The sequence below is a fragment of the Protopterus annectens genome, chromosome 9.part0, assembly GCF_019279795.1.
Source record: "Protopterus annectens isolate FY-2018-M chromosome 9.part0, PAN1.0, whole genome shotgun sequence".
Classification (NCBI taxonomy): Eukaryota; Metazoa; Chordata; order Ceratodontiformes; family Protopteridae; genus Protopterus; species Protopterus annectens.
Genome location: NC_056743.1, coordinates 217767584 through 217788894, shown reverse-complemented (window position 1 = coordinate 217788894; position 21311 = coordinate 217767584). Strand labels below are relative to the sequence as shown.

The 21311-nt window shown below is 35.5% G+C and overlaps 1 protein-coding gene across 4 annotated transcripts in view; it reads right to left on the bottom strand.

Moving 5' to 3' along the window:
- The window catches only part of SOX6 (SRY-box transcription factor 6), a 2230635-nt gene that overhangs the window by 101591 nt on the left and 2107733 nt on the right, over positions 1–21311 (bottom strand). For all 4 annotated transcript variants that reach the window (XM_044082775.1, XM_044082774.1, XM_044082776.1 and 1 more), the window contains one exon: positions 4862–4970. In XM_044082775.1, coding sequence (XP_043938710.1) covers positions 4862–4970 — 109 coding nt within the window. The remainder of the gene's footprint in view (positions 1–4861; positions 4971–21311) is intronic.

Here is a 21311-nt window from a genome sequence, read left to right as displayed (position 1 = left end):
CTATCACCTAAAGTAGGGTGGATCAAATAGAGCCATGAAAGGACATATTGGCATGCACTGCATGACCTACAGGAAAAAGTACCTATGTGATCCGAATCTTTATTCCTCATGACTTTATGATTCCTATAACACAATTGTTTTTCAAGAAAGTATTATTTCTAAAAGAAAACTTTGGTATCATACTTAATACCTGCTTCAGATCTTGATTAGCCAACAGTAAGGGCCAGTTCTTCTTAAGGATGTCACATGCTATATTGACATCACTAGAAAAGGTGACAGGAACCCTGACATTTCTAGATGAATGTTATTCTAACACATTTACTTGAGTCTCTCCTGTTGAACAATTCCTTGCTTAAAAAAACGGTCTTGCTCTAGCATTTCTAATAGACCACACATCTTTAATATATTCACCAATTTCATACTTAGAGTAACCTCTATTCATAAATTTCTTGGCCATTCTGTCAAAGACACTCAACAATTGGTCATTGCTATTATACAAATGCATATCTCTAAGGAATTGGCCTTTAATAACATTATTAGGTATATGCCTGGGATGCATGCTCGTCTTATGAAGAAAAGTATTCTTTTTTAATACCTTTCTATATAGTCCTGAGCTAAACAAACCCATGCTTTTTCTATTAATGATCACATTTAGAAATTCAGTACATTCCTCAGAAAACATATGACTAAATTTCAGGAAGGTGGTGGTACTATGTAAATAGTCTATAAAATGTGGAAGTCCTTGTGGGGTATCTGTCCACACCAGGAAGATATCATCTACAAAGCATCTGTAATATCCAATGTATTGTGCAAAAGGATTACCAGTCAGAACCTTCTCAACTTCCCATTGTGCCAAAACTAAATTTACATAACTACTGGCACATGCTGTGCCCACTGCTACACCTACTTTCTGTAAATAATGATCAGTATTAAAAATAAAAACATTATTCTCTAAAATATGTTAAAGAAGTATGCAAATAAACTCAGTTTTAGTATGGGAAAAATCTGAATATGCAGAGAGAAACATCCTGACATTTTCTATACCAATATTAGGTATGACTGTAAAAAGAGATGTTACAGCAAGAGTCACCGAATATACATTACTTACTGCATCTATTGATTGAGTCCATTCAAAAATATCTCTAAGAAAATTCTGTGTGTCCTTTAATACAGTAACCACTTTATCTAGTACTGGTCATAAATTATTTTCAATGAAGATAGAAAGGGGTTTGGACATCCAGCCACGACTCGATATGATAGGACACATCCGAGGTCTTTTAGAGTCTTTATGAACTTTAGGTTAACCATACAGGGAGGGTGTAACTACATACATACATACATACATGCACATGCAAATATTTCATGTATGGGCATTAATACCCTTCTAGCTTGCCAATATACCAAAACACTTGTTCCCATAATAAGTGTCCAGGCTGTTCTTAAAAATAGCTAAACTAGTACTTGCTTTAGTCTGTTCCATGTATCAGCTACTTTGTCAGAGAACCAATTAGTACACTTCTCATTCCTATAGAATCTTTTACATTGGTTGTCTGATGATTCTCTTGTATTTTTTGATAACCCTAAACATTCCAAGAGGTAGTTATCTCTAAATGTCCTATATACTTTAATAAGATCTCCTCTTAGATATCGGTAAGAAACACTGTACAAGTTTGGATATTTTATTCTTTCATAATAACTTAAATTTTCACATCCATGGATGTCCATGGTATATTTCTGCTGTACTCTTTCTAATTTACTCATGCTTGTTTTCTTATAGGGTTTCCATATTGTTATTGCATACTCAAATTTGGGTCTAATATAACGAACAAGCCATGATTACATCATTTTTGATTCTGTAGACTTTATAAGTCGTTTTATACAACCTATAGTTATATAACTATCATTAACCAATTGGTTGATATGATTAGAAAAACTCATCGCTGAATCTACACATATACCCAGGTCCTTAAATGAGTCTTCAGTTTCAATCACTGTGTGCTGTATTAAATATTCACCTTTCAGTTTATGTCTCCTAAATCCCATGTGCTTAGTTTTTGATGTATTTATCAGCATATTATTCTGTGCCCAAATGGTCAATTTAGTCAAGTTATTTTACAGACATGCCTTATATGTAACACATGTAATCAGTTTACCCAATTTCAGGTTGTCTGCATATAGACTGTAGAACACATCAGATGAAAAAGTTAAGTCTGAAAGATACAATCTAAACAAGTAAGGGCCTAGGACAGAGCCTTCTGGGACACCTTGACAGTAGTCAAGGATTTCACCTGTCCAATTGCTGTATGATACTTGCCATGTCCTATTTGTAAGCCATGCAGCTATCCTTCTTATCAAGAGTTGTAGTCATTTATTTATCAGGGTTTTGTGTATGACCCTGTCAAATGCTGAAGTTAAATCTATATAAATTACATCACAGTAAGTGGATGCTCAATGGTAAAATAATTAAACAATTCTTGTGTAATTCTGTTAGTCATCAATAAGTCATACAAATACAAATTGACTTTATTGATAATTCTCATCACTTGATGTTTATGAATCAACATATATATGCTATCATCATTATGCAATACAGACATATGATAAAAATAAAATTGTCTGTCCATCACTACTATCTCTCCTCCTTTATTGGCTGGATGTAGCTCAAGATGGGAACCCTCACCTAGTTCTCTCAATACTGAAAATTGCCCTGAAGTCAAATTATGAAATTTATTCATATCTTTCAGATATAGACAGCCGAATCTCATGTTCACAAATGTCTACAAAAACCTCTAGGTGCGGATGTACAACAGGCAAAAAAGTACTGGCTGTCTTAAAAATGTCAGGCCATGAACTAGATTCTGGAAACATTTTTTTTCAAGGAGACATTTCTTTCAAATATTCTAAGATCAGCTAAAACATCTGTGAACTCAGATTGTTTGACAGGGATAAATGGCAGACCTTTACTCAATAAAGATAACTGTTGTGTAGTCAAGGTAAAATAGGAAATATTAAAAATCGATTTATTCAGTTCCTGTTCTGTGCATTCACCACATTCATGGTTTCTGCTTGATTTTGATGTCGTACACATCTGCTCCTCACTCAACTCCTGGAACACCCCTTTCTGTAGTCTCTCTGTGGGAAGGGGTTCTGGGAAGGAAAATGGGGAAGATGAGGCAGTGGAAGTGGAGGGTTGTGCTGTAACTATAGTCTCTCTAGCAACAATATCATTCATGGGCTTTGGCCTAATGATCTCATTGACAACATTCTTATCAGTAGTCAGCCTGGGCAATTCTGGCTGTGTAGAATCCTGATTTAGTGATGTAGCTTGATGCCATAAAAAACATGACCTTTCCTAAACTCAGAAACATCTCACAATTTTTTAAGTTTGACAGCTTGCAGTCTCTTTTCAAAACTGACAACATTCTCATATACTTCATTCAAGTTAATTTTGTATACTTCTGCAGTAAACTTTTCATAACCTCTTTCTGAAGAGTCTAACCACTTGCCAATTTTATCCAGAGTAGGGTTAGAAGAAACCAAGGCTGTCTAGTAAGGGATTAGTAAGCAAGGGGTGGGGGTATATAGGGTAGGCCAGTAAGTCCCCCCGGATTGAACCTCAAATGTGCCAAATCATGTTGCCTGTGTTCTTTGACCGGCCCAAGCAAATTATCACAATAAGTGGGGGGGGGTGGAGGAACTGGTAGACCCAATGCTGACAGGACACGAGGGCCAAGCCAGTAACAATGAAAGAAGGGAGGGAGGGAAAAAAAAGTCATTGTGGAGGTTAAAGTTGCTTTGACAAATTCTTATTTCTGCTAACAAGCAACAGTATCTATTGAGATAAGCTGGAGCAGGAAACAACTTCATCTGTGTTAGATCTTCTATGATAATTCATTCCATTACCTTAAGGTGGCATTCAGTGGGCCTATGAATATAAACTTTGAATAATTTTTGGCATCTTTACATACTTCTGCTAACTTTGGCAATTATCTTTGTGTGTGGCATTTGCAAAAATTCAGACCCAGTTTAGGCAGGTAATAAGCAAGTGAAATGCCACACTTACAATGTGTGGCACCCAGACATCGAGAAATAGACACACACATACACACACACACACACACACACACACACACACACACACACACACACACACACACACACACACACACACACACACACACAAAATCACTCTCTTGCTCTTTAATTTCCTTCTGCTCTTTCTCCAGGTTTTGAGAATATGTAGGTGTGAGAGAGACAAGTGTAGCAGATATGTGTGAGTGTGTCTGTTTGTGCATACATGCGTGTGTATGTGTATATGTGTGAGAACACATTTACATATACAATTAATTCCAGACCCGGTCACTGTACAATTGTGAAAAATGGATGCTAGTAGAGTTATGTATAGCTAAAATCCAAACAACAGCTATCAAACTTTACCATATGATTATTGAAGTAGTTCTGTTGTAGTGTTTCAAAGTAGATTATTTTTGAGACTGAGCAAAAGAAATGTTAAAGCTTGGTTCTCAATATTATAGCAATAGTATTGTCTTCTAACTAGGATGTATGCCCAGACCGGAAGTAGTAGAAAAATCCATAGGTATTCTATTAGAAAACAATACACTGTCTTCCTGCTCACTATTTTTTGGTTTTCTTTGCTAAATACACTAAACAAATAGTTAGTTAAGATATTTTTACTATAATTAATGTATACATAGTTATTAGGTACCAGTAAATGAAATATATAAAAAACATCTAACAGTCAGGTTTTGTATTTGCGTATGCATTTATGCACATGTATGTAAGTCATCACAGTTCAAGATGACTACATATATAGTCTTATAGAAAATCTCTGTGGACTCACCATCTGCATCTTCTGGTCTTGTCAAGTCAATAACTCCAGGACCCACCTTTCCATCTTCTCCTGCTTTCCCAGTCAGCTGAGGTACTAGGCTGTCATAGCGTGTCCTTTCCTACAAAAATCAAACCCATTTTATGCTTTTTGTGAAACCATTATTACTTACACAGTTGCAATATTCAAGCAAAAGTGATAAATTGCAGTAATTGTCTTTACTCTGGATATATACAAAAATAGGTTTTCAGCAGGAAAGTCCATCTTAGTAAAGCTCATTCTTCTGATTAAAGAACTGCAGTAAAAACAACAACAGATGTATAGTATCATTTTACTTTTTTTGTCTAAAATTTGGCAATGGCAATATTCAAATTGATATTGCAAGATTTTGCTCAAACATCAGAATAATTGAAATGGGAAAATGAACCCGCCTGTATACACCTAAATATGCATTCATCAGTTTTAAGGATCTATGCTTCTCTGAGGCAGCATTGTGTACACAACATTACTGCTACCCAGTGAAACCAACAATAGCAATAGGAAGCATTACATGTGTTCATCTCTTAACATGGTCTGTGGGAAAACAAATGTATCACTGTCCTACCAAGTGTAGGTGACGCTGGAATTATTCATAAGCAGTAATTTCAGTGCAGATGCACAATTCTGATGAATTGTGTTGTGTTGATGTAATATACAGCAAAATGGTGATATTGCACCTGAATTACTGAACAAAAAAATCCTTTAAAGTAATGATAGGCCATAAATTCCAGCTGTTCTTTTTAAGTGTGAAAACTGGCATGTTGCATTTTACTTATTATTGCTGCTTCTAGTCATGCTGTGGATAAGGTGTCAAACACTGTCCAGCTCATTTTATTAAGTTTCATACTTGAAGCACTTGGCCAAAATAAGATACTTGAAAGGAAAACCAGCCAAATGGAGGTATTACTGATTCTCCACAGAATCCCTAGCAGCATTTAAAGACATCTAGAGAAAACTGGTCATGATTACAAGTTATGGAACTTACAAGATATTGTTACATTTACAAGTCTCTACTAAAAGAAGAATGGGCTCTGCTTGTCACTGGATGTAACACACACACACACACACACACACACACACACACACACACACACACACACACACACACGCACACACACACACACACACACACACACACACACACACACACACACACACAGACACACTGCTATTTAAATATTCTAACTCATAGATTGCACAATACTGAGGAATAGGCATATTCCCAACTCCAGTACTATAGCAGTTTTGCACAGCTGTCAACCATCTTCTTTGTGGACCTTAACTACAATGAATTAAAAGTGGGTACATTATTTACACACAAAGAGATACACACATATATATATATATATATATATATATATATATATATATATATATATATATCTATACACAAACACACACACATATCTATCTATCTATCTATCTATATATATATATATATATATATATATATATATATATATGGGTCTCAGACGTTTGCTCGAATGAGCAAACGTCTGAAACCCAAACGGCAGGGCATACTTAAGCGAAAGTGCTTTTCACCGAAGAAGCACTCGTGTAATTATGCCTGTTGCTGAGGCTGTACTACAGTGTGAATAAGGGGAAATTCCCTTTTCCCCACTGTAGTGCGGTCTTGGAGGGAGAATATTAAAGTAGAGGGGGTGTGGGGGACACAGCCCCCTATACGGGTGTTTTTTTTTTGTAACACACTTTAATGAAAGCACTTTTTCGATAAAAGTGCTTTTGTTAAAGTGTGTTCGGTTGTTATGGATTCGGACGTTTGCTCATTCCAGCAAACATCCTAGATCCATATATATATATATATATATATATATATATATATATTATTTTTAATATATTTATTATTTTTAATAATATATATATTAATTCATTGTGGTTAAGGTCCACAAAGAAGATGGTTGACAACTATGCAAAACTGCTATAGTACTGGAGTTAGGTGCCTTACCTTCAACTACTTCTAACTTTTTTCTACCACTCCATTTCAGGAAGGGTCAATTGTATAACTGCTGCTCAGTGTGTCTTAAACCTGAATGTAATGTTATGTATGTTTAAATTTGAAAATAATGTTATTTTTTGTAAAGTGTTTTATAATAAGTTAGTACTAACCTATGAATATAAACTATATGTGCTAAATGCTGGTATTGCTTATGACTGTAATCTGCTTGAAACTAGCATTTACTAAATGTTCAATGTGAATTATTATTTTAGAGCTTTTCTCCCCGGGCCTCCGCTGAAAATCGACATGTATCCAGTCAGACTATCCCGGTCAACAAATGTAAAATAAAACAAATAAATAAATATTATATATATATATATATATATATATATATATATATATATATATATATATATATATATATACACATAGATATATAGTATAAATATGACCTTTATATTATACAGGTGTGCGCGAACATGCACACACACACACACACACACACACACACACACACACACACACACACAAAATCCTTTCTGCATAAAATGCTTTCCTCGTAAAAAAAAAGAAGAACATTTTGCTGTCTGCATGAATGTAATCTTGACCAATGAAATATGTTGCATATCATGCCAAGTTGCTGTCAAAAGGCATAGGATACAAATGGTTTAAAATAAGGTATGATACCACAAATAACAGCTCAATAGTCTGCTTATATCAGATATATTTCACCACAGGCTCAGGGTTCAGTACTCATCATTTATTTAGTTCTTGCCTTTTTAGGATCACAACATATTTTCCCTCTTGTCTTGTTGCCTCTTGATATACTAAACTTGGCATTATGTTATACTTAAAATGATTGATACCTCGTCTCTCATTACGATGCAGCAATATTAAATGTCATGTCAGCTTGCATTTATGGAACTGAAATACCAGCTTTCAAGTCAGCAAACAGTTTCTGCTTGTTACATTCAATGCATTATGCAAAAGTAGAGTGCTGATTGCTGTTCAGTCTATTGTTCAGTGACCTAGTTCTCCACTGAAAGTGATGGAAATTCATATAGCAAAGTCCATTTAGTCATTTTTATTTTATTTATTTTGCAAATGATTTCCATATAGTTTTATATTCTCCAAAATATATTTTAAATAATGGGTTTAACATAATCCCTGGAAAACAACTTATCTATTATAGACCTCCATCTATGGCAAGAATGAGAAGGCGGGTTCATAATGAATGCATGAGTATAAAATTGGGAAAAAAAAGAAAAAGTCGGAATGAAGAAATGTAAAAATAACACATGAATCAAATTGTATTTTACTGTATGTACAAACAAACTGACTTTAGTAGTGTATTACCCTCACTGGTCTATTTTCTTATGTTGCAGCTGATATGTACATTTTAAAAAGAAAAATCGTCAACATATAAGTAATAAAATCAGTGTGCCACATTTTATGTTAAATAAAGAAAATCATGTTCCTCACCCTAATAAGTAATTTTGATAAGTGAGATATAAAAAAGAAAAACATCTTGGCAATAATTATTTATTTATTTTCTTTTTTGTAGATTTTACACACAGTAAGATACGGATGAAAATGGTCATGCTTTTAGTATTGTGTCACTTCTGCCACAGTATTCAGAAGTCTTTTTTTATTAACATTCCTACTTAAAATGTGGGAGCAAAACTATTTCATCTGGATGGCAGACTGTTATATAAGATTAGTGTATTTAAAAGTAACATAAAAATTGAAAATGTAGTTCGCATTAACATAAGCCAGAATTATCCTTTGTCAGTTGTATGTGTAGTGAAAGCACATCATTTATTTTAGAAGGAGCTTGTTCCATGCCATCACTATTAACTCGCTAAGCACTTTGAAATGATGACATATGGGGGTACAAGTTGCATATTAAATATTATCTAAATGACAAACACTTACTTCTTGAAAGATGATAAATGTTAAACATTACAAGCCATGTGACTGAAGCATCTATCATATTCAAATATTACCAAAATCAATGACAGAAGAGCCCCAGTGATGACAGATGGACTGCTAGATTATTATCACAGATTCTTGGAGTCACTGAGCAAATCTTTCAATCCTTAGGGCATTATTCTTAACATAGCATTAAATTAACAACTTTCCATTCATTCTGTTTAGGTGGTATATACATCTTTTTTCATCATAACACAACATGGCATCTGTCATCTTCATGCAAAAAAAAGCAAAATAAAGCAATATTCAGGCAATTTAATAACAATTTTACAATGATTCATACATGGTCATTTTACAGATCACAGCTAAATTAATGTATCTGAAATGCATTACAGTAAGCAGGTCATCTGTAAATAAATGTATGACATTTGCCAGCTGGTACTATTCTACAGTAAGTCTCAATGAAGTTTCAGATGAGTTATTCTGTTAAAGATGGAAAGCAAGTGTTACATAATTCAAGTACTTTCCAAGCAGTGATAAACAAAGACAGTATCAGAACTTGTGATTGCTGAGACAGACTCAAATGTAAGTCAAAGTAAAACAAAAATGAAAGTCAAATTAAGTTACTTAGAGGTAACATTGGTATATTTGGTGGAAACACTGACCATTTAACATGATGAATCACCTATTAATAAACAGATCCAAATATATCATTAAATGCCACATTGCTACTGATGAAATTAGACAATACTAGCAGCATTAATATTAAAATTAATAATTTTATTATTAAAACGTATTGCTATCATTATATTAATATTATTTGCATACAAGGCATTCCCTGACCCAATGCTGATGTATTTACTAGAGATCAACAAGTCACATGGTATCAGAAATAGTCAGTCTAAGGATCTAAACCTCTTCTGCAACATCAACTGAATGGTTTGGAGGGACAGGTATATCTCTTAGTGGATACTGGTGCTGTGGAACAAACTCTCCATCCAGATAAAACAAAGTCCATCCCTGTCCATATTCAAGTGTAACTTAGATCTATGAATGTGAAACAAAATATTTACCCCAGGACTGCCTCTTATACTATTAATGGGTAGTGGCAGTTGGGTCCCCTCAAATTACCTATGGTATGATCCCAGTTATTTTCATTAGGGGTAATATATAATCACCAACAAATATGATGGGTAAGGCCAGTCTCTAACCAAATGGCATAGGTTAATCTGAGTACAAAAAGGGAAATTGGCTAGTAAAATGATCTGTAAGGGCAACTAGCCTATTGCTTACCTATGAATTTAACTCACTAGCAAATTAACTGGAAGGATGTCTATCCTGATTATAATAAGGAATTTATGAACTGATGCCATGATATCAGAGGAATGTTCTACGTGGAATTGTCAGATGCTCTGCAGAACTGTGCATCAAAAAGTGAAATTTCACCATAAGCACATGGTAACATTCCTGTTAGTGACAGATTAACATAAAATCTAATGTTTACAGTAAATAACTTATCAATGCATATATTTTCAATGTGTTTTGGGGAAACTAAATTAAATCATGCTGTCCTCAGTCTATATTTTCTTTTCTACTTCAGTCCATGCTGGGTTTGAGGGGGTAGGGTCATTATATTTTCTGTGGCTTAAATTAAGGGCTAGACTCTGGGTCTGGCTGAAAAGAAACAGTCATTTTTTGGTTAATGCATGTTAAGTACACTGGTAATATCTCTGTTATTATTCTCTGTCTGAGATCTTGGCTGGGTTGCCTTCTCTTTGGATTCTGTATGAATTTAGTATACAGGTATGTTTTTGCTGGGTTCTTGATTTTCTGTCCATTTCCAAAACTATTCTATATATGAACTGAAATCCTCTGTTACACATAGATCTGTGTGCTGTGAGTGAATGAGTGTGCATGCAGCCTGCAACAGACTGGCATCCTACAGCAAATTAGGTTCTCTGCCTTAAATGTATTCATGTTAAAGTACAGGCACCCAGCTCTAATATGATCTTGAACTGAGTACAGTAGGCACTTGGAGAACATATGAATGAATTAATGAATGAACAAATGTTTCTCAAGTACAGACTGCAGATGCTCCTGTTTATAGAACTACCATCTCATTTAAAGATATTTCAATGCTGTTTAATTGAATTTGCAATCCTTTCCCACCTTCTTTGTTTAAATTATTCTACTATTCTGTTATATTATTTAATTATGTCCTATATATGTATACAAAATGAACTTTTTTCCAGCTTACAAGTCACCCACACATGGACAAATATGTAAGATGTTTCTTGTTAAACTGAAACTTTCAGGATACAGCTTGTCTTTCTACTTATGTTGTAATAAGAAGTCCAAAAAAGGACAAGCTATGTTTATACCTATTGCAGATCGGCTTTCTAGCCTGAGTGCAAACTTAAAGACCTATGTGTGTTTCTCAATTTAGTAGCCAGTACGCTGAAATCTTATTTCTTTCAGGGAGAAATCTGTATATGTCTCATAATGACCTAATGAAGGTATTGGCATTTGTCTTTGTACACACTATCTCCCCAAGGGTTATAAGCTTTCTTTACATTCCACCAGAACCTTCATTTAAGAAGTTTTCTTTCATCATTTCTGGAAAATGCATGAATAATTATGGGTCCAAATTGTGATCCTTTGAATTATAAGACTGTTACTTTTAATATGGATGGTGTATATTGAATATGACTTTCCAGTACCCTGAGTTATTTATTCCCCTTCTAAGATACAGGGCAATAATATATATATTTTTTTACATTTATTGACCAGGAAGGTTCGACTGGCCAGTGGAGGCCTGGGGAGAAAAGCTCCACTACAGTACTCATAAATACATTATCTGAAGTAGTGTTAATTAACAAGATATATGGAAATTGATATTCAGTAATAGAAGGTTATATTGTTGACCCAAATACTGATCAGCATGTCAGATGCTAGGATACATAGTTTTTTTGGCAAAAGCATAACATTATGTTAATCAAATGGAATTAAAAAAATAACATAGACTACATATATTGTGATCTATACTTTAAATTTGGAGCAGGTCACATGATAAGTGTAGACTATGAATATAACATTGTTCTTACATAGTAGAAGACACATTTTATCAACATTATATTTGTAAGTGTAAGAGAATTGAGAGTGGGAGTAGTATAAGGGATGGGCTTGGAGGAAGGGAAAAATAGAGTATAGTGAGAGGATGCAGCAGGGAGGGGAGGGATGGGGGAGTAGTGTGGTTGTAGAATGTGCAGGGAGGCAGAGAGTTGTAGGAGTCAGTCTGGAGTTTTGCAGAGTAAGTACAATACAGAGAGAGAATGCAGGGAGGGTTAAGGAATGGGAGGGAGTAGTGTTTTATTGAATGGTGTTGAGAGGGAGAGTGATGTCTGGGTCAGCTTGGTGTAGTGCAGGAACATAGCCAGTTATTAATAAAGTTATCCCTGAGTAGTGACTTGAATTTGGAGATATTGGTGGTATCTTGGTTGTGTTGGGGTATAGAATTCCATTTTTTGAATATCTGGTTAGCGAATTGAGAATCCTCAAAGGAAATGTTAGATTTAGTGACTTTCAGAAGGATTTTTCAGAGGATCTAAGTATTGTAGAGTTGTATTCCTGTAGTATGTTTTGGAGTGCAAGGAAGTGTTAGGTTTGTGAATTATTGAATGGGTAGCAATTAGTTAGTTTAGGGATAGTAGATATGGTAGTTCTATCCAGTTTAAGTCCCAAAGGGCAGAGCAGTGGTGACTTCTGTAGGGATGATTAGTAGCAAATCATGCTATTTTATTATAACATGTCTCTAATTTATTCATATCAGATTTTTGGAGGTTTGTGAAAATAGGGGAGGCATACAGGAGTGTGGAGGGCAGGTGTGTTTTGGCTATGGACTGTCAGGTTATGCTAGTAAGGTTAGGTTTGGATTTGTGGAGTGATCCAAGCTTTATGTTGACCTTTTTTTATGGATAGCGCTATGTGTTTATCAAATTTAAAGCTATTGTCTATTGTTACCACAAGGAGCTTGGTGTGCTCAACAGGTTCAATTTTAGTATTATTGGAGTAATATATAACAGATGGGGGGAGGAGGTTTTGTGTTTTGGCATTGGTGAATAGTATTAGTTTTGTTTTGTTAGGGCTGAGTATCAGTTGGTAGTCTGAGAGAAAGATTTTAATGTCTGGGAAAGATTTTTTGGTTCTTTCTTGGCGTTCTGGTAGAGTTTGAGCCGAGCAAATGAGGATGAAGGTGTATGCGTATTGTATAATGCAGGCTAGTTGGGTGGCTGTCCAAAGTTTGTGAAGATGGTAAATAGTAGTGGACCAAGGATAGATCCTTGTGGCACCCCTACTGAGACTGGCAGTAGGGGAGATAGATTATTTTGCACTTGACTGCTTGTTGTCATTCAGTAAAATAATTATGGAACCAGCATAGTGTTGACTGGGAAAGATTCACTGAAGCTAGTTCACTGAGTAGTTTTTGATGTCATACTGTATAAAATGCCTTAAACATGTCAAGAAAGATGGAGGATACATGGTGACCCTTGTTTCTGAGCTCATTGATAGTGTTGGTGAAGCTAATTAAAGCTGTAGTGGTGCTATGCTTGGGTCTAAAGCCTGTTGGGTAATGGAGAGTAGGTTGCTGCTTTCTGAGTAGTGAAGGAGTTGTATATGAATGCATTTTTCTAGGATTTTGGCCAGTGATGGGAGTACTGCTAATGGTCGGTAATGAGAAAAATCTGTGGAGGAGCCACCTTTGTGCAAAAAGGAATGATATGACCAATTTCCCAGAGCCTGGGATACATTGTTCTGAAATGGACCTGTTGATAAGTAGTGAGAAAGAATTTATATAGGAACTCTGTTGCTAGTTTGAGCAATTTGGTTGGGAGTTGGTTGGCGGCGAGGGTAGTGGGTTTTAGTTTGAGTAGACATGTTTTGATGGTACTTGTTTGTATTGGAGTAATGCAAAGAGTTTTGGGGTAAAGTTCTGCAACAGTTGGAATTGAAGGAGGTACATTGCTGTCATTTTTTACAAGGGATAATATTGAGTTTATGAAATGGGATTTAAATTGTGATGCTATACTGTCTGTGGTATTTGTGTTGGTGGGTGAAGGAGTAGTTTGACCAGGATTGAGGAGCTAATTTATGGCTGCCCAGAATTTTTGGGGATTATTTATGTGATTTTATTGGGCTGAGGTATAATATGCTTTTTATCAATATTGATTTGTTTTTTGGCTTGGTTTCTGAGTTGCCAGTATATTTCAAAGGAAGTTTGCTTTTTAGTCAGTTTATACTGTGACCAGGCTCTATCTTTTTGCAGTGTAAGCCATGGTGTACTCTTAGCTTTCAGCACCATGGTAAGCCATGGTGTACTCTTAGCCTTTACTCGGATCTTTCTAAATGACATGGTTTGATTTCCAGGATAACTTTAAGGGTTGGATACAGTCTTGGACAATGGGTGGTCAAGCATTTAAAGGATGAATCTGTCCATAAAATGAAAAAGTGCACACCAGGGGTAAATTTCCAGTTCCCATCCACTGGTCCAAGTTATATCTGAATTTGGTTAGGGAGGAACTCTGCTTCATATGTATGGGAATCCTGTTCTAGAGGATGCGGAGTCTCTGGCACACACAGTTGTCCTTACAGCATGTCTTATTCATGTTGCAGATGAGGTTTAGGTCTCTATATAATGTTATTTATGATGCTATTTGTTTTGCAGATGTGCAACAGGGCCATCTGAGTTGGATCAAATGATGCTATGTAGGCCACGCATAAATTGTCTTGCAGCAATCTGTAGGAGACAGAGTACAGGGACAGGGTTTTGAGATGGTCTGTGTAGGGTATGTTGTTTATGCCCTGTATTCTTTTTGTGAGGAACCACTATGAACACTTCAGTTATTGCAAATGCCTGGCTAGATATGTACCAAAAGGTGCACTGTACTCAGTAATTATTCTGTTGATGCCCGAGTAAACAGAAACGTGTTTCTACCTTACCTACAGTCATTTTACTAAGTACATTTCTCCACTTATCCATTTGCAATAACTTTAGGAGCGCTAACTCTTTATCCCTATTTATTTCATAAAATGTATTATGGTAGTACTTTCTCTCTCCCTCTGCCTATTCTTTACTGTCAGCAATCATATTTTGTTTTTATGCCAGTACATATGTGAATCACATCCCAAAATGTCTTCTAAGTGCCTATTTTAACTATTTTCACCATACACTCCCATTTCCAGTTTAGCAAATAAAAGATTTTTTATTGTAACATTCTTTTTTATATATACTGATTTTTCTATTTTCATCCTACAATATATTTCTTTTTGCCTGAAGTGAATTTGTGGCAGCCAAATGTCTCCGCAACTGAATTTCACTTTAGCCATGTATACCCAACAAAACGTACTCAGAAGAAAATGTCTTGCTGCCGAAGAGCCTTAACCCATGAATTAATAAACCTCTATAACCTCTTCCATTTCTGAAATTGTATTAATCTGTTATAGCATCTCTGTCTGCTGTCAAAGCCATAATCTATATGTCACTATCACTGCATATTGATATCTGGCTAGATGCCAGCAGCACAGCTCGCTAAGATTGCCAGGAACATAAACTGACTGACAGACATCAATGGAACTAGAATGGTTGGATGACAATTACTGGCTGCAGAAACATGAGTTTGATTGACGAATAAACTAAACTAAAGTCAAATAAATAGTTCAGATTGACATATACCCTTAATGTGAGATACTACAGAGGATCTAGGCTTTGTAGTATAGTGCACGAAGCAAATCTCTTTTATTTATCTGTGCAGGATTTTCTTGTTTAGGTCTTTTAGCTTTCCTCAAAATAATTAAAACTTGTTATGAAAAGCTGCTATTAGAAATTAAAATATTATCCTCAACTTTGATACAAGTTGCAGTGTAGTACTTTGTGTACTTGTAGGCTCAGCAAGGACTTGTGTAGTGGTAATGACCATAGTGAATAACAAGTCAAGCTCATAAGCAGTAAACAAAGCTCATCTGGTCCAAGAATGTGCTCTTAGTATTAGGTAAGCTCTAGCTTCTTTTGCTTTAGGAAGAACTGTTTGAAGTAAGGGAAAAGGAGGGGGGGGGGGGTATACAACAAAACTAAAGACACCTGAATGAAAGTGTCTTTCTTTTTTTTTTTTCAAACTGACTGATAAACAATGAGGAGATAGAATGTTCTGAGTTGATTTTTATGGTAAATGGCAGAGATCCATATCAGGATAAGCCCATGTATATTCATTAGAAAATAATTGTTTCCTATTTACTTTGATGAGCTCGTCATTTTCTTACTGAAAGCACCTGCCGAATGATTCTGTTAGCTTCAAAAATTAGTTGCTTTTAGATGGAGATTATATTGCACAGTCCAGTCCTAACTCCAGATTGCCTCTTTACAAATTAATAAGACCTGGATCCTCCTTGCTTGTTTATATATGAAATCACAATGTTATTACTTGTGCTGATTTGAAGGTGGTTTGAATAAAAATTGTTGTGTAAAGCTGCCATAACCCTAAAAAATGCCCTCATCTCCTTCCAGTTGATATGAACTAAATTCGCCTGTTGAAGTTAACTGCCAAGAACTAATAATTTGTTGATCTGCTCTCGGCAAGCATAATCCATACATGAGTATGGATATTAGAAGTAACGTAATTTCTGTGGATAACTTCATCATGCTTGTACACCATAGGAATGCCCCATTTATGTTCTTCGTAATAAGAATCTTCATGTCAAGTATATTTAAATATCGGTTCCTAATGTTTCTGTAATGTTATTATGTCTCTTCTTATGGAATTATGGAATTGTGCATAAAGTAAAATAGAATTCATAAAAAAAGAAAATAAAAGATAACATGAGTAGAAACTCTGTTGCTTTGAGGGTTTACTGATTACATAATTTCATAGGATTCACTGAATATCTGGTCAGTTTTCCCTGAGTTGGAGAGCTTTTCGTTAACACTGAGTCTCTGATTATCCCTAGATATTATAGATATTGAGGAAATCAGATGTGATTTCCTGAATCTTGATATTAATCCCAGGCACATAATTTGAATGATGTGTTCTATCACTGGTTATTTTGTTTAAGTCACTATCAAATAGCTATGCCTTGAATTTTGAGGTGTACAAAGACTGGAGATAAATATTTGGTAAATAACTATGAGCTTTCTAAATATGAGTTTTTATTTTTTCTTTTAATCTTTTTGTTAAACTTCACTTTGGAATGGGAAAATATATACTTTTTGTGTCTTATGTAGCCATATAGGAGTACTGATCTATGACTGTTATTACATTCTGCACAGTCATCATCATGACTATGTGTTTGCAAAGGTTTGCCATCATATTGTCGACCTGCACATCTGTGATGGCAGATGCGTGAAAGGATGTTTTCAATGGTTTGTATTAGTGAACCAAAAGATGCCGAAGACACAATAGAGCAAATTCCAGTGTGCATTCACACTTTTGTGAGTTTAGCATTCTGAGTGGAGATCATACTACAGTGGGGATTGGGACATATACCCATTCCTTCACTGTAGTGTGTCCTCGGAGTTAGTATATATATTTAGCGCGTGGTGTGGGGGTGCAGGGGGGCTTGCCCCTGCTTAACATGTTGTGAATGGCATCAGATGTTGAGATAAGTTTGAAAAAATGTCAACAGTTTGAATTCAAATTTTTGACATTTTTTAATTCGTTTTTGTGATCATTCACTAATGTTAATTTTGACAATGTTTTTCAAGTAAGTGATTACTCACACAAAACATTGTTGAAATTATGATGATAAACCATTTGCAAAGGTGTTGCAAAGGCCTTTTTTCCTTTGGCAGCACTGAAATCAGTAAGTAGAATATTGGTAATTTATAAAGCAACTTTATATCCCTTACTTTAGAAATCGTTTATATTCCTGATTTTGGTAAGCCATTTGAAATGTAGCACCCCCTCTTAAACTGAAGTACAAGTTACTTACATTTACTTAGGTTTCTTGCAACTTCCTTTGATGGTTCACCTTCACTAATCTGTTCCACCTTATTCATTTTTTTATTTGTTTGTTTGCTTCTTATTAGATTATATAAAAGTCACTCTTTAAAGAGATAAATAAAAAATGTAAGAGAAATACAGTTACTTGTGGAAAAATGTCTCTAGGCTACCACAACTGCATACAATTTGTTTAGCTGCCTTTTGCTTAAAGATCTCCAATAAAAATAATAATGATTCAATGAGTATGAGTGACTACTAAGATAAGCTTACTGTGCAGTCAAAGCAGGATGTGATGAAGTCAAAATGATGAAGGATTCAAAGTGATGAGAAGAAATGACGAAAACTCATAGCAATGCTGACTTTGTATTGGAGCCCTGTACATAAACCAAATATAGAAGGGTGATAGGGACTGAGGCAAAGCTGATGAACATACGGTCTATACAATCCAGATATTATGATTTATTATTACTGAGACCTTCCTGGAAGAAGAATATGTGACATACCTTTTAACATACCATACCAACCACACTACTACTGTGTTGCTACTTGCTCCATTTCCTGTTTCATTTCTGGTTATCTTGACTCATTCAGTTAGACATACTTTCTAAGAAAACAGAAAGGACACTGCCCTGTCCTTTCATGCCAAATCATTTATTATCTATTGCTTTGACTTCTTCTTTTCTATATATCTTACACCTGAAATATCGTATTTTATAGCTGTGTCTATTTTCATTTTGTGCTGCTTCATCTACACTTTCTGCTTTCCTAATACTGGCTACGGTCACTCACTTACACACTCACTCATTCATTCATACTCTGATTTCATGTTTAATCCAGTGCAGGTTCAAGGGAGAACCCAAAACCAATTCCAACACTAAGCTGCTGAAAATTAGAGGAATTGTGTGCCAGACAAATGAAGGATAGCAACATTCATTCCCTTCTGCACAATGGAGAGGCATCAACTGACCCAGGAATTTATAGACCCATTAGTCTGACAAACCTCATCTGTAAGGCTATGGAAAGGATTATTATGGAATTAGTAAACAACCATCATGAATAAGTGTTTGCAAAGCTGTTGCAAATACCTTTTTCCTTTTGCAGCAGCAAAACCAGTAAGCAGAATATTGGTAGTTTATATAACAACTTTATATTCCTTGCTTTAGAAATTAAATTTTTATTCCTGATTTTTGGACAGTAATTTTAAATGTAACACCATTCTCTTAAATTGAAAAGAAATAATCAAACTTATATTTATTTAGGTTTCTTGTAACTTCCTTTGATGATTTTCCTTCAGTAATCTGGTCCTTAAACCCTTGACCCAAGCCAACTCAGTTTTATCAAAGGAAGATCCTACCGACTCCCCCTGTTTAATTTCTTTGACAAGGTAACTGAAACAGTGGGTGACAGAAAATCAGGATGCACTACATAGGACATTTGATACCATTCCACACTCATGTACTGTTAATAAACTCTCAGAGCTAAATGTCAATCCCTGTGTAGCTCAGTAGATAGCAAACTGGCTCACAAACAGAACCCAGGCTCCATCTCCAACAAAAGACCTGTTGTCACTGATATATCCCAGGGATCTATCCTTTGGCCCCTCTTCTTTGGCATTTACTTCTTAGAGGTCAAAGTCACTGCTAAAGGCTTATGGCTGACCAAGTTTGCTGATGAGTGAAAAGTAAGTGCCATTGTTAACTCATTCATTCCAATGGTTTCCTACTCAGACATCCAATCATTGTATTCTATGCTTTTTGACAAAATCAAGTTATGTCCTCATTCAAACAGATGTTCATATCTCTACAGTCATAAGCAGTAGTGTAGGAAGTGTGGGGTGAACAGACCATGTGCCCTGGGTTCAAGGTGTTAGAGGACGCAATCCTGAGGTGCCATTTCTTGCATGCTTCTTTATGCGCCAGCATTTCTTGCATGCTTCTTTATGTGCCAGCATTTCTTGCATGCTTCTTTATGTGCCAGCATTTCTTGCATGCTTCTTTATGTGCCAGCATTTCTTGCATGCTTCTTTATGCGCCAGCATTTCTTGCATGCTTCTTTATGTGCCAGCATTTCTTGCATGCTTCTTTATGTGCCAGCATTTCTTGCATGCTTCTTTATGTGCCAGCATTTCTTGCATGCTTCTTTATGTGCCAGCATTTCTTGCATGCTTCTTTTTTTCTGCTCTTCCTGCAGGAGGGAGGAGCTGTGTGTCTTGGAGGAGTATTGAGTCTGGGAGGGGGCATATGCAACAGAATAAAACTGTAAGACTACAGCTCAAAAATGACAAATGGCAGTCAATAACATAGCAAAGCTGTAAAATTTACAGATAGCCTCAGCTCAAAAACAGAAAATGACAGTCACTAAAAGAGCAAAGCTATGAGATACACTAAATAACAGTGCAAGGGTGTAATGTTACAGCTGCAGTAAACAACAGAAGAAAGTCGTAAGATTACGGTCAACAACAGTACAAAATGTGCGCTACATTGAAGAGCTACATCAGGCAAGAAGCATGTGCCATGGAAGGGGCATGTGCTCCAAACAGCACAAACAAATCTTTAAAGTGGTATTGCTCATTAGATTCTAGGTGTAAACTAAATTTTATATGTCATAATAAACATGGTAAACATTATGCTTGCAATATTTTCTAAACATTTTTTTAATACCTCAGCAATCACTCAAGCCATATGCATATATGCATACACACTGTTAAGAGCATTTTCCTTCTCTGTGTTTGAGCTTTCATGTGAGGCTATGCAGTTCTGTCAGTATTACTTGGTTGTTGAGATATGTATAAGAATATGAAAGTTATGATAATATAAATAAATAATAGATGAACAGCAATTAATGTTATTTTTGCAACATTAGACATAGTTCAAATAACAGTGAAGTTGTATTGCCCATCATATAAACTTTAAGATTAAATCTTTCAAAATTGTTTGTGTGGCATGTGACTATTACATTGATAACATACCCGTGAAAATCAATTGAGTAGTTAGGGTCCTGAGAATCTTTGTAGGCACTGAACTGCCCTTTTATCAATATGTATTCACTATTGTGAGTAAATTCATTTTTCATTGTGCTTATTAGCAGAGGTATAGAGTCCAGGTCCAGGGATGTGATCATTCCACTTTATCTGGCACTTACTAGGCTCATTTTTGAGTATACAGCTCCCTTTCACATGTACCTGTCCAAACACATGACACAAACTAAATGACAACAGCATGTTCTCACCAAGAAAATCTAGGGCATTAATAATAACTACACTGATCACCTCAATGCCTTTCGGTGTCATGTAGGCTACTGAAGGATAACCTTTGCTTTACATACAGAGCCTCAACAGATCTTATCCTTTCAGACCTACTGTATACATCTGCAGGTCCGGTGGTAGCTTAAACACCCACACAAGAGATCTTTTTCCACATAAATGGTATGTATCACGGATACTTTTTGTCTTTGGAATCATCTTCACTCCACATAAAACAACGTACTTCTCTTACTCTATACAAACGTAATTTGAATGAAGGGATAGGAAACTGCAAATTCATCC